The sequence below is a fragment of the Onychostoma macrolepis genome, chromosome 06 (genome assembly GCF_012432095.1).
Source record: "Onychostoma macrolepis isolate SWU-2019 chromosome 06, ASM1243209v1, whole genome shotgun sequence".
Taxonomy (NCBI): domain Eukaryota; kingdom Metazoa; phylum Chordata; class Actinopteri; order Cypriniformes; family Cyprinidae; genus Onychostoma; species Onychostoma macrolepis.
Window position 1 is genome coordinate 31,823,693 of NC_081160.1, and position 25,481 is coordinate 31,849,173.

The window sequence follows — 25,481 nt, forward strand, 5'->3', positions numbered from 1 at the left end:
TCGTTTTTCCGTGATGCTGAATAACCAAACTAATTATTAGAGTCAATGTTTCACGGCGGCCCGTCAGCTGCTCTGTATTCTGTCACCGTTGAAGTATCAGCACAGCCGGCAGTCAATGCTGTTCAAAACTCCAAAGAAATGTCACCTCACTGTGACTGCATCGGTCACAGCTCTCTTTTACCATGATTGAAGATGTCAATGATGTCGAGGGAAAAAATGGGAGTGTCGAACTGTGAAGTGCAAGTTACAATCATTTGCTGGAAACAGGAAAATAAAGCCCTCAGCTCTTGGCTGCGTGTTGCATTATGCACTGGATTTAGAATCAAACATTTATGTTCCAGCACGTGTCAGGAATATTTCTCCTGTCCACATGCAGAAAAAAAAAAGAAAATAAGATTAGAAGAAAACTATGAATACACAACGGAATACTAGAATAATGTGCGGCGTGTACAGTAGGCTGCGTATTATTAAAAACAGTATGTGCACATTATGCAATAAACTTTCAGTTAAACTTGATCTCATTGTGTTGCACATTCGGTTTAAAAAGTGCTGTTTTGTAATTATCTCAGAAATAATTTATTAAGAATATCATGAATAAATTAAACATTATTTATTCATTTAAAAATTGTGTTTTTTAAATGAATAAAGAGTTTTCACCCAGAAGTTGCTAGTAAATTTCATAGAATTTTCAAAGACTGAAATGCACTCCAACAATCTTTGAAACATATATATATATATATATTTTTTTTTTTACAGTATGTTACGGTGGAAAGGGAAGGTCAAGGACGCTGGATACAGCATTCCTCAGATATAGATTTTTAATAATGATTTAATTCATAAAGAACACAGCATGCATACAGAAATGGCGTGAGCAGCACTTGTGAACATGTCAGTGCTTCAGTCCTGCCTCACGTCCATTACCCACAATCCCAATAAATGATTCTGACTTATAACGAGTCTCTTAGAAAAGAGGAGAGAATTGAATCCTTTAGGATTCTGGATGGCATTGACTTTCTATCATGTTATCACACTCTTGTATTGATGTCACCTGTTCATGTTATTACACGGAGTGCAAATGTAATTTGTACGTTTAGCCAATGGTGCTTTCAGAGCCGAGAGATGCTACAGAAAAGACACATTATACTGTAGTCCAACCAAGTCTGACGACATACTCATCACTATTTGAGCTATAATTTCAGCTGCATTATATTATATAACACTGATTCATCACATTTTACAAATGCATTAAAGAGGGGAACTTAAAAACACATTTCAACACTCTACACTCTCAGAAATAAAGGTACAAAAGCTGTCACTGGGGCGGTACCTTTTCAAAAGGTAGGGTGAATTCGGGTAATCTGGGACATTTTTTGCAATTTTGACTTCTGCGATTTATTTCGATATCTATCTAACACGTTAGATAAACACATTAGACTTTTCTGAAATCCCCAAGATGTTTTCTAACCACACCAGAAGAAATAATGTAGATATTATGCCCAGAGGAGACATGCCACACCTATTTAGTGTTTTTGTGCCCCCCAAAAAAATTCTGGCTGAATTTGATAATCTGGGACAGGTCACTTTATAATCTGGGACATATGTATTAGGCCTAAAAAAAGCCTATATTCACCATACTTTATGCATGCCAAACACAATATCACCAATAGCTCCCTTCATTTTACTCTCATTCCATCGGTTTAGCTTCTTCATATTTCTCTTATTTCCCTCTCTCTCTCTTCCTCGCTCTTTCTATTGCCATCTCTTTTCCTGATGCTGTGGTGCCATTGCATTTTGTAATACATTTCATTGAGTTAATTAAAGGCCATGGATATTTTCATATTTTATCTCACTTAATGACGGTGGGTGGGTGGGTGTGTGTGTGTGTGTGTGTGTGTGTGTGTGTGTATGTGTGTGTGTGTGCGTGTGTGTGTGTGTGTGTGCGTGCGTTTGTGAACAGAACATTGTGAACTGGCCTGGGCGCAGATCCCCCTCCTGCTCAGTGATTTGAACCGTTGTATATACTAAACTAACTGGGAATTTGGGAAATTAATTGAACGGTTTATTTCATCCTGATACCTTTGCTTGCTATTGGAATACGTTTCCCAAATTCCGTCTTTGTAGCATCTCTCTAGCTTGCTGCTAGCTACTGTGAACTTGTGCTAATGTTATAACCTCCAGAATTAACTCCCATTTCTCATTATGGCATATATTAACCCTTGTCATTAGATTTACAAAGTCCCTAAATGCATATTTCCCCCATTTGAAGACTGTCCCAGATTACCCAAAGCATGCCGTCCCACATTCTCAATCATATTTGATAATGTGGGACAACAAATATTTGAAAGAAAAAACTAAAAAACATTTTCAACACTTTAATACATATTTTGTTGCTTGAATACATCACAAACATAATTTGACAACAATTAGGAACATTGTCTTATTTATGACAGATTTATGTCCTTAACATTAATCTAGTCAGAATCCTATGTCATTGACCTTGTCATGCAATTCCCAGGGGAGCTTCTTGATTGACAAGTGCCCCGCCCCTTTCTGTGGAATCACCCCCATGAAGTCATGTGATTTTTGTCACATGACTTCCATGCTAAAATTATAGTAAAAGTCCTGTTGACTAAATTTGATTAGAACAGGAAATAAACACACTGGAGTTTAGGTGTCCCAGATTACCCGAATTCACCCTACATGTTTAAAGGGTCCATTTTGGTACCTTAAAGGTACATATTAGTACTTAAAGTGTACATATTTGAACCTAATAGGTCAAAAGTGTACCTTTTGAAAAGATACTGCCCCAGTGACAGCTTTTGTACCTTTATTTCTGAGAGTGTAGCTCTAAATTAAGAAAAAGTAATTAAACAGGTACAATAAAAAATAAACGATTATCAGTGCTATTTTTATATTATTTATATGAATTTAATTTGTGTTAATTTTTTTAATTATTTTAGTTTAATATTTTCATTTTTGATTTGTATTATTTTTTTAATTTTTAATTTTAAGTTTTTGTAATTTTGTTATGCACGTTTGCCTTTTTTATTAGTTTTTGGTTTCCAAAACAATCGTATTTTGCTTTATTTTTTACATTTTACAAATAAATTTCCATTTGCTAACATTAGTTGACTTCATTAATTTAACAAAAAATACTTCTAAATCTAAATCTATAATGAACAGTATATTTGTACCAATGTTAACAAAGATGAATAAATACTGTAACAAATGCATCACTAATTGTTATTGCTACTTAATGCAATAACTAAAAGGACCTTATTAAGATTTGTTTTATTTCAGCTATTTTTTAGTAATTATAGTACTTCAACTTGATTTAATTTCAGTTTAGCTGCCAAGGCAACATTTATTTATTTGTTTGTTCTTTTAGTTTATTTGAATTCAATATTTATATTTTATTTTAAATTTCAAAAATATATTTTAGTTTTAGCTAACAACACTAGATTGATTGAATCACGATTTTGCCAGCTGAGTTCAACATGAGAGCGAGTTGATGTAATCTGTCCAAACTGATATCTGAAATTGGAAAACATGGTAGCAGGATGATGAATGCTGATTAATCCATGACCCTTGTGCTGCTGTGAGCATCAGTCATTAATGAAGATGTTTGTGTGCTGAAGTCATTATGACCTGCGGGATTCATGCTGGGCTAAAGGTCATCTCTCTGTGTCTGTCTCTCTGCCATCAGAGCCAAGCCACAGGCTAATTAGCCATTAATTAAGCATGTAATCTTCATCTAGAATGAAGATGAAGGATGAGTATCAAATATGGACACCTGGGAGGAGGAAAAGCACAACCAGAACTCCATTACATTAGCATTAAGACCAGAAGCATACTCCATAGTGTGCAAACGCTGCATGCATTCAATAAACAAGTATAAGTTTAACTAACTTTAACTACCCTGATTCTCTTCAAACTTTTGCTCTGCTGTGATCTGAAAGAGAAAATGTAGACAGTTAACATCAATGCTGCTAAAGTGTGCTAAAGAATGCAATGTAATGATAGACAAATGCTCTGAAGGCAACCTAGTTAGATGCATTTGGATTCACATACTTTAACTCAAAATAAAAAACACTGCAAAATATATATGAAACTGCTTTGTGCATTATGGCGTTCCCTCTAAAATCCATACTGACTGAACCAAAACATAAGGCACGCTGTACGCTGGCCTCTGAAACAGCGTTTGACATCACATAATCTAGTTTAGCAGCTGTAGCAGGGGTCAGACTTTATGATGTATGTGGCGTGTCAGGAAGTAAACTATGACCCATTATCTTTGATAAATGATCAGAGGCTGCGTTGTTTCCCGTAAGTTGGCATCGCTAAATGTAATTCGTAAAATAGTATTTATCATGCTCCCACTCCACCTGCACCCCAATGCTATACAGGAGGCCAAATCACACGTTTACACGGAGCAAACTAGTGTGTGCAAAATACCTGCAGTTTGCAAATATGCTGACGACTCCTGGTTTCATCAGATCTTCTGTTATATGTCAACTTCCATGGACCTATGCAGAGTTTCTTCTCAGCACCAAACCATCTAACCTCCATAGAATCATCTGATTCTCACTACAAAACATGAAAGCTGATGATTATTAATAGTTAATGAAACAACTGAATTAATTGGCTGATTATTGTACATGCATTTTTCATATATGTTTAAATGAAATGAAATGAAATGAAATGAAATGAAATGAAATTAAATTAAATTAAATTAAATTAAATTAAATTAAATTAAATATTATGAATTCCAAATCATTAAAAAATTTGTGGGAATTCAACTACAGTATTAAATTAAATTTAATAAAAATTGTATTTAATTTAAAATAAAATTACATTTTAAATTCAATTAAATATTATGAATTCCAAATCATTAAAAAGAGAGAATTCAATTACAGAATTAAAGTGCAGTATTAAACATAATTTTTTTTGGCATAAATGTAGTTTAAAATATTTCAACTTTGAAGCATATGCTTTAAAATAAAATAAAAATAAAAATAAAAATAAAAATAAAAATAAAAATAAAATAAAAATAAAAATAAAAATAAAAATAAAATAAAATAAAATAAAATAAAATAAAATAAAATAAAATAAAATAAAAATTATTATTTCTACAGTATTTTGCCACTTATTTCTGTACAATTGAAACTATTTTTCCATGACTATCCAATGCTGAGTTCAGAGCCATAACTCAACCAGTTCAGACATAATATACCATTTAATAACATAATAAACTTTAACTTGAATCAAAAAGTATAAAACCCCTAGTCAAAACCTTTTATAATAAAAACCTATAAAAGATAAAAGGTACAATAACTAATGCATTTTATGATGAAATAAAATGTAATTCCTGCATTGCAAATGATGTAAGTTAAAACGACAGCATAATAAAAGAACTAGCTAGCCTACACTCATGTATGCGTATAAAAGCAAGACATTGAAAAATGTTTAGATACTATATGTGTAAAGGTATTTTCAGTTTTACAGGAATGGCCGGCCTCTGAACTCTTTTGCCATAATTTACATTCCCATTATAAGCCAGGTCTCTGACGGCTGGATCTTTCTGGGCACATCTTCAGTGAGAATTCAGATTCAGTATTAAACATGATTTTTCACAAATTAAGTTGAAAAGATTTGAACCTCACAGCTCACGGTAGGTCTGTTTTTGAAAGGTTTATATGTTATCGTTAAAAATCAATTTCTCTATGGAGAAAATGAATGGGAATTTTTCTTCCAGAGCCGTCCGCTGCGCTCTCTACAGGGGAAAATGTTGAGTGATGAATTGAAGTGCACTAGTTAGAGCGCAGAGCGGACACAGGCTCAGTGAGAGTGAATGCTCTGATTGTTGACAGACTGAATGAATCTTTGTCTTCATTTAGTCCGGAGGGGAAACTGCCTTATGCAGCACAGCAAGACCAAGACAAATACAGGAACACCTCTCTCGTCTGCTTTGATTTCCTCTTCTCATAATATATATCCACAAACACACACACGGTGTGGAAGTGGACTGAAGTGGGCCTTCACGCTGCCTTCAAATACCAAATACCGCAATTCAGTTCACAGTAACGGCCATTATTCTCACGTACTGGCAGCTCTCATAAACCACCGCTGCTTGATTCTGTCTCTGTTCGACAACCGGCCTGGCCCGTCACTGTTTTGCAAGCCAAAATCTGCATTAAATTTAATATTTGAGCAACATGCATGGCTAACTGCCAAAGTCAAACTTCTTGAAGATCCATAAAATATTGAAATGTCATGAACAGACCACAAAAAGTTTGTGGTTTTAATGTTCTTTTATGCACGAGGCTTCATTTATTTAATTAAAAACACAGCAAAAACAACATTTTGAAATACTATTACAATTTCAAATAGCTGTGAATATATGTAAAATGTAATTGATTGCTGTGATCAAAGCTGAATTTTCAGCATCATTACTCCAGTCTTCAGTGTCACACGATCCTTCAGAAATCATTATAATATGCTGATTTACTGCTTAAGAAACAGTTTGGTAACACTTTACATTAAAGCCGTTATGTATAATGCAATATAAAGGTAAAGTATTGATAATGTACGTTGTAATGCATTACATCTTTTCAGAAATTATTTTAACCAAAGTTAAAATGCATTCTAATATTTGAAAGTTTGTTTGTCATGTTTTAATGCATTGTGTTTTCTAAAGGTTAATCAATGAATAGATAAGTATTATAATGTATTATAACTCTGGTTACAGTTATTCATGAGATAATGCATTATAAGGCTTAATTAATTCATTAAAACTACTTTTATAATGTATTTTATATAAAGGTTTAAAGTGTTACCAACGTTTATTGTTATCAATGTTAAAAACAGTTGTACTGCTTCCTTTTTTTTTTTTTTTTTGTGTAAAATGTAATATTTTTCTTTCCAAAAAGTTCAAATGAAAAGCATTTTAAATGTTTTTACTGTTACTTTTGATACTTTTACTGTTTTGGTGAATAAAAGTACTAATTTCTTCAATTTATTAATAATTTCTTCAATTTATTTTTTATTCATTTCTTTGTTTAATTTCTGGCCCTAAATTGTTTACAGATTAATTATATATTATTTTGTATTAGCGTAATCATTGTAATAATTATAAATGTGTGTATTATTCTGTCCATGTAAATATAGAGTAAGTAACCCAGTTTAAAAAAAAACTTTTTCTCTTTTTTCTGTCAAGGGTTATATTTACTAAAATTAAAACCATAAAAGACATTTTATTTACTTTAAATGAAATCAAAACAAATAAAATCAAATATTTGAAAAAAAAGAAACTTTTTTTTTACATTTTTTATTCAAAGGCATTTCCAACATTTTTTATTTTAATTTAGTTTAACTTGGTGAATTACTAAAAGTAAAAGTGAAATAAAAATGTATTAAAACGAATAAGACAAAACTAATACAAATTTAACTAAAATTAAAATTAAAACAAAGAATGTAATGAAATAAAAACGAATTCAAAATATGAATAAAAACTGTACTAGTATCTCAATGGCACTAAAATAACACTGCTGAGACTGCGATGTGTGCAGATTAAACAGATTAAAGTCATTTGTGATCTCATGAAACAACTGGTTTATATTTGAGCAGTTCACGACTCACGATTATGTCGTTGAGCTGCAGGGCCTGAAGCATCTGAAGTCATCTCTCCGCCGTACGTAATATCATACGCAAGTGGCAAGCGTTCAGTCATTTCTGTCCCGATGTATTACAGCCATAACTTGCAGACTGTCAGCGCAGGACAATTTACATGCAGCTGTTGAATTAATAACAATAGAGATCACACAATCGCTCAGCATATCATGCAGACAGAGATAAAAAAATAATCTGTACACTGACTAGATTTCATGTTCAGATGGCAATGAAACGTTTAACCCTCAGGGCCTCGCAAAATCTTTATCTGTCTGTGGAGATCTGCCACAGAAAAACAGACGCACATGTCAACAAACATATATTTAGCTGTATATATTTTCAGTTTTGACACTTGGTTTGTAAAAAAGAATGTAAAACATATTTACAGCAACACTACTTATTTACAGCAATACTTTATAATGAAAGCAGAGTTAAATGAAATGCCAGAAACATTAACATTAATTAAAGTATATTCTCCGAAAAATATAAATATCTCATGCAATTTGGGGTGAAACAAAATGCATTATTTATTTATTTGTTTGTTTGTTTGTTTGTTTAGCAGTGCATATTGATAATTTGATTAATCAGTGCATAATTAATCAAATCATTAAATTATCTGATTATGTTTTAAATGGATTTGAGCCCTAATATCCAGAGCAGCATATATACACTAATACACATGTTATAATGAATAGAAGGCATACTGACAGTCCTGACATAACAGTAAGGGTGCTTGAGTTCAGGTCACTCTGTAGTGACATTAGCCCAACAATAACAGTATGCGGACATGACACGCACTTCATGCTTTTTTAAATTAAGCTTTCAATGTCGCTGATTAAAAAAACCCAGCCCTGCAACACTCAGAAATGCTGAATAATTAGCTCAGCTCAAAGAGAACAAGGTAGGAGGTGGAGAACCCGTGTAGCACTGGGACCTTCAGCAAATAATGTGGAAAGGCAGCAGATGAATTATTCAGGATGGTGTTGGATGTGGCCACGGGCTACAGCATCCATCAGACTGCTTGGAGAAAGATGCTCAATTAATGCCTTTAAATATACAGCTCTCTCACACCTCTTCATGAACGACTGTATCAATACTTCCTTCTGCTTGGGTGCTGCTGCATAAATGGGTCAAATTTAACCTTTTAAAAAAAGGTTAAATAGCTTTTAGTCATGTTTTTGGTCTTATTGTGCCCTGAGTTCTTTCTGTGTTTCCTTATTTGGTCACCTTCCTGTCCTTGTTTAGTTTCATTGATTTATCCCCTGCACCTGTGTTTTGTAATTATCCTGTGTATATTAGTTCTGTTCAGTTCTCCTTTGTCTGGTCAACTCGTTCCCTGTGTTGCTTTCGTTTATGTTAAAGCTTTCATGTTGGATTATCCCCTGTGTTTTCATTTATTAAAGACTACTTAAGTTTACTCCTCGACTCCTGCACTCTCCCTGCAACACCACCGTGACAGATAGCCAGACCAAGACAGTAAGCGGCCGCTCCGCAGTCAAATTTGCCAAAAATTTTATACGCTCACTTTAAAAACTCACGGTTTTTGACTTGTGCGAAAAATGGTTAATGCGAATAATGGGAGATGGTCGTTCTGAAATGCCTGAGCAAAGTCTGTCATCAAAGTATTTCTGTATAAACCTTACACGACTGTGTTCCCAAACAGCAGCATTCACCTCCGAAAGCAATGACAGCATTTACTGTGTGATTATATGAAAATGATTATATTCAGTAGCTTATCCTAGTTTTCTATAGAACTTCCCAGTTTACCAGGAAGTGACGATTTTGTTCTCTTTGACTCGTTGGATGGAAACGGTGCTTGTTCGCAAATGTTTTATGCGATATTCCAATTTTGTGCATAAGTTAAATTCGCAACTCGGGAGAAGGCGATTAGTCACCAGAAGAGACAGACGGCAGTGCGTAAGTGTTTTAATACTCATTCTTAGCTCTGTTGTTTAAATTAATTCCTTGTTGCTAGGAAAGAATAGTTCGTTTCCTACCTATTTCTATTCTGCTTTTTCGTTGTGGTTTATATTTTTGATTGCACTTATTGATCATTATAATAACTGCCCTTTAGCTTAAACTCCTTTCCTGCACTTAAGTGCGAAGTGTTAGTTTCGATTTGAGCCATTGCCCTGCGATTGGCTGGTGGTTGTGCTAATTAAAAGCGACCACAGCGACTGTAAAACTATTTAAACTGTTCGGGCACTGTTAGACCCCGGGAGAAGGCGATTAGTCACCAGAAGAGACAGGCGGCAGTGCGTAAGTGTTTTAATACTCATTCTTAGCTCTGTTGTTTAAATTAATTCCTTGTTGCTAGGAAAGAATAGTTCGTTTCCTACCTATTTCTATTCTGCTTTTTCGTTGTGGTTTATATTTTTGATTGCACTTATTGATCATTATAATAACTGCCCTTTAGCTTAAACTCCTTTCCTGCACTTAAGTGCGAAGTGTTAGTTCGATTTGAGCCATTGCCCTGCGATTGGCTGGTGGTTGTGCTAATTAAAAGCGACCACAGCGACTGTAAAACTATTTAAACTGTTCGGGCACTGTTAGACCCCGGAGAAGGCGATTAGTCACCAGAAGAGACAGGCGGCAGTGCGTAAGTGTTTTAATACTCATTCTTAGCTCTGTTGTTTAAATTAATTCCTTGTTGCTAGGAAAGAATAGTTCGTTTCCTACCTATTTCTATTCTGCTTTTTCGTTGTGGTTTATATTTTTGATTGCACTTATTGATCATTATAATAACTGCCCTTTAGCTTAAACTCCTTTCCTGCACTTAAGTGCGAAGTGTTAGTTTCGATTTGAGCCATTGCCCTGCGATTGGCTGGTGGTTGTGCTAATTAAAAGCGACCACAGCGACTGTAAAACTATTTAAACTGTTCGGGCACTGTTAGACCCCGGAGAAGGCGATTAGTCACCAGAAGAGACAGGCGGCAGTGCGTAAGTGTTTTAATACTCATTCTTAGCTCTGTTGTTTAAATTAATTCCTTGTTGCTAGGAAAGAATAGTTCGTTTCCTACCTATTTCTATTCTGCTTTTTCGTTGTGGTTTATATTTTTGATTGCACTTATTGATCATTATAATAACTGCCCTTTAGCTTAAACTCCTTTCCTGCACTTAAGTGCGAAGTGTTAGTTTCGATTTGAGCCATTGCCCTGCGATTGGCTGGTGGTTGTGCTAATTAAAAGCGACCACAGCGACTGTAAAACTATTTAAACTGTTCGGGCACTGTTAGACCCCGGAGAAGGCGATTAGTCACCAGAAGAGACAGGCGGCAGTGCGTAAGTGTTTTAATACTCATTCTTAGCTCTGTTGTTTAAATTAATTCCTTGTTGCTAGGAAAGAATAGTTCGTTTCCTACCTATTTCTATTCTGCTTTTTCGTTGTGGTTTATATTTTTGATTGCACTTATTGATCATTATAATAACTGCCCTTTAGCTTAAACTCCTTTCCTGCACTTAAGTGCGAAGTGTTAGTTTCGATTTGAGCCATTGCCCTGCGATTGGCTGGTGGTTGTGCTAATTAAAAGCGACCACAGCGACTGTAAAACTATTTAAACTGTTCGGGCACTGTTAGACCCCGGGAGAAGGCGATTAGTCACCAGAAGAGACAGACGGCAGTGCGTAAGTGTTTTAATACTCATTCTTAGCTCTGTTGTTTAAATTAATTCCTTGTTGCTAGGAAAGAATAGTTCGTTTCCTACCTATTTCTATTCTGCTTTTTCGTTGTGGTTTATATTTTTGATTGCACTTATTGATCATTATAATAACTGCCCTTTAGCTTAAACTCCTTTCCTGCACTTAAGTGCGAAGTGTTAGTTTCGATTTGAGCCATTGCCCTGCGATTGGCTGGTGGTTGTGCTAATTAAAAGCGACCACAGCGACTGTAAAAACTATTTAAACTGTTCGGGCACTGTTAGACCCCGGGAGAAGGCGATTAGTCACCAGAAGAGACAGACGGCAGTGCGTAAGTGTTTTAATACTCATTCTTAGCTCTGTTGTTTAAATTAATTCCTTGTTGCTAGGAAAGAATAGTTCGTTTCCTACCTATTTCTATTCTGCTTTTTCGTTGTGGTTTATATTTTTGATTGCACTTATTGATCATTATAATAACTGCCCTTTAGCTTAAACTCCTTTCCTGCACTTAAGTGCGAAGTGTTAGTTTCGATTTGAGCCATTGCCCTGCGATTGGCTGGTGGTTGTGCTAATTAAAAGCGACCACAGCGACTGTAAAAACTATTTAAACTGTTCGGGCACTGTTAGACCCCGGGAGAAGGCGATTAGTCACCAGAAGAGACAGACGGCAGTGCGTAAGTGTTTTAATACTCATTCTTAGCTCTGTTGTTTAAATTAATTCCTTGTTGCTAGGAAAGAATAGTTCGTTTCCTACCTATTTCTATTCTGCTTTTTCGTTGTGGTTTATATTTTTGATTGCACTTATTGATCATTATAATAACTGCCCTTTAGCTTAAACTCCTTTCCTGCACTTAAGTGCGAAGTGTTAGTTTCGATTTGAGCCATTGCCCTGCGATTGGCTGGTGGTTGTGCTAATTAAAAGCGACCACAGCGACTGTAAAAACTATTTAAACTGTTCGGGCACTGTTAGACCCCGGGAGAAGGCGATTAGTCACCAGAAGAGACAGACGGCAGTGCGTAAGTGTTTTAATACTCATTCTTAGCTCTGTTGTTTAAATTAATTCCTTGTTGCTAGGAAAGAATAGTTCGTTTCCTACCTATTTCTATTCTGCTTTTTCGTTGTGGTTTATATTTTTGATTGCACTTATTGATCATTATAATAACTGCCCTTTAGCTTAAACTCCTTTCCTGCACTTAAGTGCGAAGTGTTAGTTTCGATTTGAGCCATTGCCCTGCGATTGGCTGGTGGTTGTGCTAATTAAAAGCGACCACAGCGACTGTAAAAACTATTTAAACTGTTCGGGCACTGTTAGACCCCGGGAGAAGGCGATTAGTCACCAGAAGAGACAGGCGGCAGTGCGTAAGTGTTTTAATACTCATTCTTAGCTCTGTTGTTTAAATTAATTCCTTGTTGCTAGGAAAGAATAGTTCGTTTCCTACCTATTTCTATTCTGCTTTTTCGTTGTGGTTTATATTTTTGATTGCACTTATTGATCATTATAATAACTGCCCTTTAGCTTAAACTCCTTTCCTGCACTTAAGTGCGAAGTGTTAGTTTCGATTTGAGCCATTGCCCTGCGATTGGCTGGTGGTTGTGCTAATTAAAAGCGACCACAGCTTTTTTTCACTCTAGACTGTGTATTTGTTTGAGGTGTGTGCGCTGACGCGGAAGCGTCTGCGGAAGCGTTCAGCCGTCGTGTTCAGCCTCCTCGTGTGAAGACCGAGGAGTGTAAAGACCTGCGACTTTTTCCTTCCTCACTCTGCTCTCCTATCCTCTTTCCTTCTACCTCTATCATGTGTCTCCAAAACATTCCGGTTCTCTCTCAGCCACGCTCTAACATCACTCGCAGACGGCAACGTAATACTGCTAACCTACGCCCTATCTCTACATCTTCCACTACACCTCTGGCTTTCTCGGTGGGTCTCTGGAATTGTCAGTCAGCCGTCAACAAAGCTGACTTCATTTCTGCCTTTTCTTTAAAATCCACTCTCAGCATCTTGGGCTTGACTGAGACCTGGATTCGTCCAGAAGACTCAGCAACCCCAGCTGCTCTCTCTACTAATTTCTCTTTCTCTCATACTTGGCGTCAAGTTGGTCGGGTGGGGTACTGGCCTGCTCGTTTCACACAATTGGAAATACTCAACCCACTCTACCCTTTGCAATTACAACTCATTTGAATGTCATGCCATTAATGTATCAGCTCGATAAAACTCCAGATTGTGGTAATCTACCGTCCCCCTGGACAAATTCTAGCCACCTTCCTAGAGGAGCTGGACGGGTTGTTGTCCTCTTTTGTGGAGGATGGCATTCCACTCTTAGTCTTTGGTGATTTCAACATTCACCTAGACAAGCCTTATGCTACAGACTTCCACTCGCTACTAGCTTCATTTGATCTCAATCGCCTTACCACTACTAGCACGCACAAATCAGGCAACCAACTTGATTTAATTTACACACGCAATTGTACTGCAGATAACATTCTGGTACAACCGCTACATATCTCGGACCATTTCTTCATTACATTTACACTACATTTTGCTACCCGTGTGCCACCAACCCCCCTACCGGTTACTTTTAGACGAAACCTGCGCTCCCTTTCTCCTTCCCATCTTTCCTCTGTAGTATCCTCCTCTCTTCCCTCACCTACCCATTTCTCATCTCTGGATGTAAACACAGCTACTGAAACTTTATGCTCTACCTTAACTTCTTGTCTAGACGACATTTGTCCTCTCTCCTCTAGGTCAGCACGGACTGCCCCTTCTAACCCCTGGTTATCTGATGTTCTTCGTGAACATCGGACTAAACTCAGAGCGGCAGAGAGAAAATGGCACAAATCAAACAACCCGTCGGACCTGAGTAGGTATCAGTCTCTGCTCTCATCTTTCTCTGCTGATGTCCACACTGCCAAATCCTCACATTTCCACAACAAGATCAACAGCGCTCCAGACATGCGTAATCTCTTCAGAACATTTAATTCTCTCCTCTGTCCTCCTCCACCACCTCCCACCACTTCTATTACAGCTGATGACTTTGCTACTTTTTACAGACAAAACTAGATCGATCAGTAATCAGTTCTCATCTCCACGCACACAGGACCCCCAACCAACCACTTCCACTGCTAAACCTCCCATTTTCTCCTTCTGTCCCCTGACGGAGGCTGAAGTATCCAAACTTCTCCTCTCCAACCATCCTACAACATGTCCTCTTGACCCAATCCCCTCGCACCTTCTGCAAGCAATCTCTCCCACGCTCTTACCGACACTCACACACATCATCAACACATCCCTCCTCACAGGCATCTTCCCCACTGCGTTCAAGCAGGCTCGGGTAACCCCACTGCTCAAAAAACCTACATTAAACACTTCTCTTATAGAAAACTATAGACCTGTCTCTCTCCTTCCATTCATAGCGAAAACACTTGAACGTGTTGTCTTCAACCAGGTCTCATTGTTTCTTTCACAGAACAACAAACTGGACGCTAAACAGTCAGGTTTCAGGAGTGGCCATTCAACTGAGACTGCGCTTCTCTCGGTCACTGAAGCCCTGCGAATTGCAAAAGCCCATTCCAAATCATCAGTCCTCATTCTGCTGGATCTATCTGCCGCGTTTGACACTGTCAATCATCAGATACTCCTCTCCACTCTCTCATCACTGGGCATCGCTGGAATTCCACTTCGCTGGTTTGAATCCTATCTCACTGGTAGGTCTTTCAGGGTGGCCTGGGGAGGGGAGGTATCCAAAGCACATACACTGGTCACTGGGGTTCCTCAGGGATCGGTTCTTGGACCCTCCTCTTCTCCACATACACTACATCACTGGGTCCCATCATACAGGCACATGGATTCTCCTACCACTGCTATGCTGATGACACACAGCTCTATCTCTTTTCAACCAGATGATCCAACGGTAGCTGCAAGGATCTCAGGTTGCCTGTCAGACATCTCGGCATGGATGAAAGAACATCACCTCCAGCTCAACCTGGCAAAGACTGAGCTTCTTGTCTTTCCTGCCGCTCCAACTCTACAGCATGACATCACGATCCAGTTAGGTTCATCAACAATTACCCCATCAACTTCGGTCAGAAATCTTGGTGTAATCTTTGATGACCAGCTGACCTTCAAAGACCACATTGCAAAGACTGCTCGATCTTGCAGGTTTGCACTACACAACATCAGAAAGATCAGGCCCTTTCTGACGGAGCATGCTGCACAACTTCTTGTCCAGGCCCTTGTCATTTCTAGGCTGGACTACTGCAATGCTCTTCTGGCTGGACTTCCATCAAACACAGTCAAACCTCTACAAATGATTCAGAATGCGGCGGCACGACTGGTCTTCAAGGAACCCAAAAGAGCCCATGTTACACCTCTCTTTATCTCATTGCATTGGCTACCAATCGCAGCTCGCATCAAGTTCAAGACACTGATGCTTGCTCATAGAACAACCACAGGCTCAGCACCCGCCTACATGCACTCACTATTAAGAATCTACATCCCTCCAGAAGTCTGAGATCTGCTAGTGAGCGACGCCTCGTGGTACCATCACAAAGAGGCTCAAAATCACTCTCCAGAACATTCTCGTTCACCATTCCTGGCTGGTGGAATGATCTTCCCACCCATATTCGGAGTACTGGATCCCTGTCAATCTTCAAGCAACAGCTGAAAACTCATCTCTTTCGACACTACTTGACTTCAACCTACACATAAAAAAAAAAAAAAAAAAAAAAATCTTTCTCCTTACTTATTCCTTCCCTTGCTAGCTTGTACTTATTTAAACAATGCCTGAGACTTGGTGTTACAAGCACTTCCTTTGTCGAATTGCCTCTTCAAGATGAATCGCTTCATGTGTTCCCCAAATTGTAAGTCGCTTTGGATAAAAGCGTCTGCAAAATGACTAAATGTAAATGTAAATGTAAATGTAAATGCAACTTTGGATGGAAACCCGGCTAGTGTCTGTGCTCAGAAAACCAGACCGAATTGAGTTCTCTCTTGTGTCGTCAGATCCATATGCCTGCTCTTCTCTTACTCCCACATATTTACATTTTTGAACGTTTTATGCGCCGTGCAGCAAATGTATTTTAGCTTATGTCCCGCCGGTTCATATTTTCGCATCTAACCTCCTATGCAGCAGATTCGTTTTGAATGAATCTCTTCCCAAATCGTCCCTCCCTAACATTTTCGTCTCGTTTTTATTTGTTGCCGTAAATGTCAATAGATTTACGTCATAATTTTTGTCATTCAAAAAAGAGTTTTCGTTCGTTATAGTCTCGTTGTCGTCAGTCAAAATAATGTCGTTGACGAAAATTATGACAAAAATTATTCGTCAGCGAAATTAACACTGCGGCTCACTCAAGCTCGCCAGCCGCTGCTTATTCAAGTCTGCCGGCCATTCCAGAGTCACGTCACATCACAGTTGTTCGTCCAGTGTCGGCTCCAGCCCCAGAGTTCGCTTCACTATCAGCTCCAGCCCCTGACCAGAGTCCAGTGCAGAGCTGCAGATCCCCAGTTAAGCCCAGGGAGGGCTCCTGTTCCCTGTTTAGCCCAGGGAGGGCTCCTGATCTCTAGTTAAGCCCAGAGAGAGCTCCAGCCCCCGAATCCAGGCCAGGGAGGGCTCCTGCTCCTATGCCTAGCCCATGGAGGGCCTTTAGAGCCAGGATTTTCCACAAGTGGTTTTTTTTTTTGGGATGTTTGATAGTAGGGCTCCGGTCGTAGAGGCCGGGGCTGGGGCCATGGCCTCGGAGGCAGATCCGCCATGGCTCCCTGGACGGTCTACCCCGCCATGGCTCCCTAAAGCTCCCTGTTCGGCCATGGGCCCCTGGACTGCCTGTGCTGCCATGGGCTCCCCAATCTCCTTGCTCCGCCATGGCTCCCTGGATGGTCTACCCCGCCATGGCTCCCTAAAGCTCCCTGTTCGGCCATGGGCCCCTGGACTGCCTGTGCTGCCATGGGCTCCCCAATCTCCTTGCTCCGCCATGGCTCCCTGAGCTCCCTGATCCACCCTGGAGGCCTCCCCCATGTCCCTGTCCTGCACCAGCCTCCAGGGTGCCTACCCCCTTAGTTCCTGCCTGTTCAATTCTCCTTTGTCTGGTCAACCCGTTACGTTCCCTCTGTTTCTTTCGTTTATGTTCAAGCTTTCATGTTGGATTGTCATCTGTATTTTAATTTATTCAAAACTATTTAAGTTTACTCCTCGACTCCTGCGTTTTCCTGCAACACCACCGTGACACTTTTCTTAAGATTATTTTCTTTTTTCATTATGATATTATTTCCTTAACAATCCAGCAAATTTAAACCTAAATTATTTTTCAAGTAGATGCAAACAATAAATAAAAAATCTAAAGAAATTCGAAAAGATTTTAAACATTCTAAATATTTCTAGCACTAGAGTGAAATGTCTGGATTTTTTTTTTTTTTTTTTTTTTTCTTAATTATAGTGAGCATAAATTAACACATAATATAACGTTGAATGAATGAATGAATGAATTTATTTATTTGTTTGTTTGTTTGTGTATTTAAAAAATCCAGCTTGGAAAATTATATTTAAAATATATATTTCAATTAAATAAATAATTAAGATAAATAATAGCAAATTGTAAATAAATAATTATATTAATAAAGTAAATCAAAAAAAAAAAAAAGAAGCATTCATGAGATTTACCCTATTAAAAAGACTTCTGTGGATGAACGTCCTCTTGTATTGAAGCATAACTGCATAAGGACACTGTGCGAAAATGAGTTTGCTCTTAATGTTCCTCTCAGCGTGACGCAAGACTATAATATGCGAGGCCACTCATTTCAACAGCGGTGTAATATTCAAAGAGATGCACCTCTTTCAGAGTGGCATTATTCCTTTAGAGGGATCGCATGACTAGTCACTCATCTGACAACAAAAGTTTCGTCTAGAGCTTCTTGAAGGTTATTTAAGGTTGTTGCGTCTCATTCTGTTCATGCAAATAGGGAGATCAGAGACGTTGGGAGTAAAAAAGATTTGTGGGGCACGAGATAAATGCATGTTTTTTCTGCCTGTTATACAGCGATAGAAGTCAACTCTTTGATATTTTTGCACAAAATTCAGAAGTGGAACAAAAAGTATGAGTGCTCTGGGTTTTTTTTTTTTTTTTTGAAAACTGCAAATGTGCAGCCCGGAGTCCAAAAATCTCAAGGTCGGCACCAAACCACGTCTAAGCGGAAAACCCATTTCTCTCTCACTAAACTGTCTGGCCTCTAATCCAAATAGAAGTGACTGAAGACGCCTGGCTACCCGTCGCTACCGTAAACAACAGCTCGTCCTTCCAAAATGCTTTAATCTCCTTAATCTGACATATTCATAACTGCTTTCTCGGTGAACGCGTAAAGTTAGGATGAGGGAGTCTAAAGGATGACCTTTCCACCACCAAAAGGACAATTACACCCTAAATAGCCCCCATTATTGAGTTTTTCACTAATGATGTTCACAATTATTTTCAATTATCGTAATGTTGTAATTGAGAAGCGATCTGAAGGCCGCTGACAGCTGCTTTTGAAAGTGCGGACAGAGCGACGTTCATTCTCACCCTCGGCGTTAATTAGCTTCCGCCGACATGTGTTTTTCTACAACCCGTTTTCAGCCGACATAACACAGACGGGTCTGACCCACAGCTTTGTTTCTGTCTGACAAGGTTTGACGTCGCTCTGATGGCTCACACTCGTGTTCTTTAACCAGACGTGTTACCTTGTTAGCATTGCGTTATTTTTTGATCTTATAACTCACAAGTCTTTTTTATGAAAGGTTGGACGGGTTATAAGACGAGGCGAGCGATGCTGCCTTTAAAATTAAAACCGTTCTCTTGTCGATACGGTGAGATTTATGCAAATGTTCTGAGCATAAATGAGCTGAGCAAGCCCGAGCCAATTTGCCTGCTTAAAAGTTCTGCTGACACGTGGAACAGCGGTCTACTTTCGCAGGAGGAAAAACTTTGAAAGTATACTGTCCTCAACTATCATGCATGTCAAGCTCTGGTGGAAGGCACTTATGCATTAAAGCAATAGTTAATCCCCCCAAAATGATAATTCTCTCATTATTTACTACGTCGTTCCAAACCGGTACACTCTTATTTTTCTTTTGTGAAGAAGGTAAAGGAAAAAAAGGAATTTTTGAAGATACAAGCAAGCGATCCCTTCTATCAAGCTACAAAAAGGCAATATTACACAGCACAGTGTTTGAGCCTGATAAATATAAGGGACACCATGGTATGATTCATAAAAGCTATAAACTTTTGCATTACAGACAAGCACTTCTACACTTCTCATTTACGGAGGCGTGACTGAAATAAGCAAGAAAGCCAAGGCAGTCTGTCCTAAAAACCTCTGGCTGCCAATTGAGTGAGTCAGTTAGAATATCACGGCTTCAATTAATGTTTAAATAAAGCTAAAAACACTCAAAAAAAAAAAAAAAAATTGCATTGGCTATATATGCTTATTGAAGCGTCCATACTTACAATAAAAGTGCCCATCTCATTCGATTCAATAGCAAATAAGTAGCTTTGTTTGTATTCATTTATTTTTATTTATTCATTTTAGTTTAGTGTAGTTTTTTTGTTTGTTTTGTAGTATTGAATGTATTAAAGTTATTTTAATCAAAGATAAGTCCATAATGAAGGTGCAGAAAACAAAACATTTAGCTTTATTTATAAATAAATAAATGGAAAATTAATTCTGAAAAGGATTCAATTTCTCAAAACATACTCAAGAGTAAAAAAAATATATATATAAATAAATAAACCATCATTATTTTTAAAAGTATGTAATTTGCTCTGTATTTTTGCTCCTAAAAAGTGTACAATTTGGACTAGATTAAAATCAAAGCATCTTTTATGAATGTAAATTTACCTAATCACTTTGAGGACAACTAGTCCAAATAGCTGTCATATAATTTAAGGTATTTTCTAGCTTTGTTAGTTGAGTTTAGTGAAAATTTCTGTATAAATATCACTTTAGTGCTGTCAGACTAATTGAGATCCTGATTGTGCAAGATTAATACAACTCTAATTATAAGAAATAAAATCAGCTCACCAAAAAAAAAAAAAAGTTACTACTTTTTTCTTAGTATTTTGTAGTGTAACTACTTTTTCTGAGGAGTAACTTGTCTGTAGCTTAATTACTATAAATTCTGAATAACTCAAGAGTTTCAAAGCATCTTCTCCAACACTGTTTAATATATTTTCCCATGCCCCACGATGCCTCTTTCACACTGATTTTATAGCCAGTCTTAAATACACATGCAGGGCATTGCCCATTTTATAGGACTCATTATCGGAGTGTTGGGGGAAAGAACTAATTATTTACATTAGGCCTGTAGCTTACGGCACGTCAGGGCCAGTCGATTCTAGTGGGCCGATGTTTAATGTGTGCCTTCATTCCAGCATCAGGCTCTCAATTATTCATCTGTTATCGTCTTTCCGTCTGAGGGACCCCATGCATTCTTGATTTGCAAAGGCGATTGGTGAGGATGCAGCTTTACGATGAAATCAGCTTCTGTCGATGAGCCACACAACACACCACTGACAACCACATTCATTTTAGAACCACAACAGGGAAAGAAAAACAGGTATTGCACACATAGACATCAGAAACTACAGGTATATAAGCAACTGGTAGGTTTGACTTGCCTGTTGCATGTTTAATTCAGAGTATATATATATATAAACACATATATAAGATAGATAGGTAGATAGATAGAAAAAAAATTCCAGGTCTAGAAAAGTCATGAAATGTTAATATGAAAAGTAAATGCTGGGAATATAGATTTTTCTAGCAACTAAAAAAAAGGCAAGAGTTTTTTGTTTTTTTTTTCCTCACAATAACAGACGTCCTGGAAATTGATTGGTAAGAAAGTACATATTTCTCCTTGAATTTGATATTCATTACTTTTTTATATAAATGTGACTCTGTGGGACAGAAGTCTTGCTCCAGTTCCAGAACTGAGACATCAAAAAGACAGAGACAGAGACAGAGACTTTATTCATGTGAATGTGGAGTTACACACTAAAGACATTTTCAGCTAAATCTCTTTGTGTAACTGGCGCGCCGATGTCCTTCACCTCTACATTCAGTATTTTGACTCAAATGGCACAAGAGTTTCAGCTGAAAGTCAATGATTGATCAGATGTGCAGAGCAAAATAAACTTTTCAAACATCTTGAATTGTTCACTGAAAACTTACGATCTGACATTTCAAAGGTCACTTGTGTGAATTAACTTTATGCAAACCGTTTTAACAGAAAACAAATTATCCGAATTATGTAAAAACAATTCAGTAAACAGCAAATAATGATTATTTTTGATCTGTCCCAAACGTCGCCTTAGAAGTAGTAGGTGGCCTGAAACCACAACCCAGGCTCATTGGAAAAACATGCCTGTGGCAAAATTTCTGCAAAGTGATATTACGTTGCTTTTTGCACATTTCGCAAAGCTTTAAAAGTGAAATGTCCAGTGAGTGGCACTAAATCTGCTGATGTTTTATGTTGGTGTTTGTATGTATAGCAGCAGTTTGAAAAATAAATGTCTGGTGAGGGCAGCTCTATTGCATTTGACAATAACCCAACTAACAAAAAATATGTTCTAAAAACAATTTGCTAATGTTCTCATTAAGTTATGAAAGCATTAGTTTTATTATTTCGTGAAAGTTCAAAACATCCAGTTTGTCTAAAAAACATTTTAATCCTGATTTAATTGACAAACATTTTTAAACCTCCAGCAGCATTTGACAAAGTAGATCATGTTATCCTTTTATAAAGATTAGATCATGTAGCTGGGTTTCAGGGACCTGTGCTAAGGTGGTTTGCTACCAAAGACTATAGAATACCCAAGATGTGCCACTCGTATAGCTATGAATGGGGAAAAATGCAATACTCAATATGACTGCTCTATCGAACGAAGCCCCGCCTTCTGGGAGAAAAGAGCCAAACCCTAATCGGTAAAGTCAGCGCATTACTGCAGCTGCGAACAGTTTTGAATTTGATGTTTCCCCATTCAAAGAGATAGGAGCTGCACTTGCATGCCCGAGAAGTGTTTCAAAGAGTGACATGACTTGCCTTAAAGGGACTTTGTTTGCTTCTAACCTTAAGAAAATAACTTTTTCTGTTAATGTAGGAAAATGTTTCTCATCTTGTGATCAGATCTCTTATGGTGTTCCGCAGGGTTCCATATTGGGTCCTTTTCTTTTTGCTTTATATACAGTATGCTTCCTTTAGGTCTTATTATTCAGAGACAAAACACTTATCTTTTTTTATGGCAATGACACTCATCTTAATCTTCCTGTTAAAAATAACAGTTGTTTTGATTCTAATTTGTTTAAATGTCTTCATAAACATGAAGATTTTTTTACAGCTAAATACAAAAAAACTGAAATAGTCATTTTTGGCCCATCAGTTTTGACCTCTGGCATTGTCAGTGAGCTTGGTCTTCTGACGTGCACAGCTGTCAAAATCCTTGGTGTTATTTTGGATCCCACGTTGTTTTTTGATAAGAAAATTAATGCTATTGTGAAAAGTTTCTTTCAGTTAAGAGCTTTTGCTAGAATCAAGAAGATGCTTTCTAAGAAGGACCTTGACACTGTTATTCATGCATTGCTACAAATATGTGGAATATACTGTAACACCACTTCTGCAGATGCTTTGACCTCCTTGACCTAGAAACTAATGATGCTGAGATGAACAAGGTTTCCTTGGACTGAATAGAGATACAAAAGAAGGTTGCATGCATTCTTCATCCTTTAGAACTGTTTTTCCTATACACCAATGAGAATACTAGGAGAGCTAATGGTAAAAGCTTAGTGATCTTAAGTGTGTCTCTTCTAGTGCTTCAAAATGTCTTAAACTGTGTTCAGACTTGCCAAGATACAATCAAAGTCTCCAAAAACTAAATTATTTGAGCGGCCTTCCACATATAAGAACAAATTACTCATTTGGTGTCTTTTTTGTCTTCAAAACAACTGCAGGAGAAACTCGACAAGGTTGATGCTTAAATTAAACATAACTCATAACTTCAGTACATCAGCTTCTGAGCAATAAATTTTTTTTTTACTCTAGATAAACATAGAGCTTTTTACACCCATAAAGCTTTAAAAACCTCACTAACCCGCAGCAGATGGTCTGGCCTGGAAGTTACGCTCCATATGCACTCTTAATCAACCCAGAACAGCCAATTTATAGAACCTGACAACGCTTGCACTCGTCATGTTTACGGCGAGCATTAGTTACTGCAACCTTGCTCTTGTTTCCGATTGGATAACAGAGCAATCAGAGGACAAAAGTCTTTTGTATCGCGTCTTCAGAGGCAGGTAGCGATGTTTGACTCGACCACTCTAAAAGAAAAAGCACAGGCACGATGTCAGTGGTGCAGAACTAATTTATATTTTCATATTGCACTGTAGATGTGAGGGAGAAACAAGCCTAAGGGGGGTTATCAGTGAATAACAAATTCATTTGAGGATGTACCGTATTCGACACACTGATGCAGCTCCTCTTATCGGGCACGCTGGAACTGATTGGTTAAACTGGCGTGGTGAATATACATCAGGGAGAGGCCACGCTTTGCATGCTAAAGTTCAACCTGCTTGTTTACCTCTCTCCAGAGAGCCGTGAGGAGGAGAGATTACAGACGTGGAGAAAACGAACGTAAGAAATGATCGCACGTGTGGATGGCAGGACAAATGGTGAAGCTGTAAAATGGTAAAAGAGTCTCGAGGTGACATGGCATCATTGCTTCCTGAAGAGAGAGGAGACAAGAGGGTCCTGTGCAAACTGTAACAATAGGGGTGGAAAATTATATGCATGAGGAATAATCAGAAAGTATACATCTTGTGCATGGTTTCGATTCAAAAACATATCATTCTTAATTACTTGAAAAACTGTATATTTACAAAATAAAAATATTGTCAGTTTGTAAAATAATATTTTATTTATAATTATAAAATACAAATATATGTTGTAAAAAATTGTGATTAATAAATTATAAGAGATATGAAAATAATAATAATAATAATAATTCATATTTATAATAATATAATTATATACTTTATATTACCGGTCAATACTAATAATTTTTTTTTTTTTAAGTTTTTAAAAGAAGACTCTTCTGCTCACCAAGGCTCCATTTATTTAATAAAAATACAGTAAAACTATTGTGAAAACTGTAAAATAACAGTTTTTATATGTGAGTATATTTCAAAATGTAACTTATTCCTGTGATGCAAAGCTGAATTTTCAGCAGCCACTAGTCCATAAATTGAATGTGTCTACCAATTTAATAAATTTCATTATAAAAATATTAGCATAGAAAACAGCAATGTTATTGTAATAATATTTCAATTTTTACTGTATTTTTTATCAAATACATGCAGCCTTGGTAAACATAAGAGACTTCAAGAACAGATATTAAATACAATAAAAAAAAATTAAAAAAAAACTTTGACTGTAAGATAGAAGTGTATGTGTAAATGTATATATCAGGGTGATTCGACACATGACATTTACATCCAAACACATTCTAATCCACTGCTCCACAATCTTAAAATTACTAACAACTATGCAAGGCAAATTAATTGCCTTAATAACATGTGCCCTCTCTAAAGAACACCAGGAATCTATGATTACTTCCAGAAAAAAAAAAAAAAATGATTCAGTGAATGTCTGAAAATTTTGAGAACTACAGAAACAGACCCAGAAATAACACTTAATAGTCGGCCCTAATTGTACCTCCTTTCATAAAGTACTCTCATTATGTTTTTTTTCCCACTGTGTGCTTGATGTGCATGCATCACACTAATGGACACATGCTGAAAGACATGTTTTCTTTCTTTGAAGAAGAGCAGGTGCTGTTGACATCACGGGCTTTTGGGAGAAGAAAATGCTGCCTGACCACATCAAATTCTGCACAGAATGTAAATTTTACAATTTAAATCAAATTTCAATAAGATTTCAAATTATTGTCATGTGGACTACTTACAAAAAAATAACTAAATGAAATGAAACACAATTTAAAATAGTAATTTAATTCAAATTAAAATAATAATAATTTTTATTTGGATTTATTTGGATTTTTAAATTCTGTCACGTATTTCTATATATACTCCACTGGGAGAGGGACACACATAGTCTACAGTACTGGGGATCTACAGTAAGTAAGAGAACAACACAGTAAT

The 25,481-nt window shown here is 37.2% G+C and overlaps 1 protein-coding gene across 1 annotated transcript in view; it reads left to right on the plus strand.

The window, feature by feature from the left end:
* The window catches only part of LOC131543074 (uncharacterized), a 23,542-nt gene extending 7,329 nt beyond the window's left edge, over window positions 1-16,213 (plus strand). Inside the window, exons 2-3 of the mRNA XM_058780288.1 lie at window positions 14,351-15,004; window positions 15,200-16,213. Coding sequence (XP_058636271.1) covers window positions 14,351-15,004; window positions 15,200-15,810 — 1,265 coding nt within the window. The 3' untranslated portion in view covers window positions 15,811-16,213. The remainder of the gene's footprint in view (window positions 1-14,350; window positions 15,005-15,199) is intronic.
* The last annotated feature ends 9,268 nt before the right edge of the window (window positions 16,214-25,481 follow it).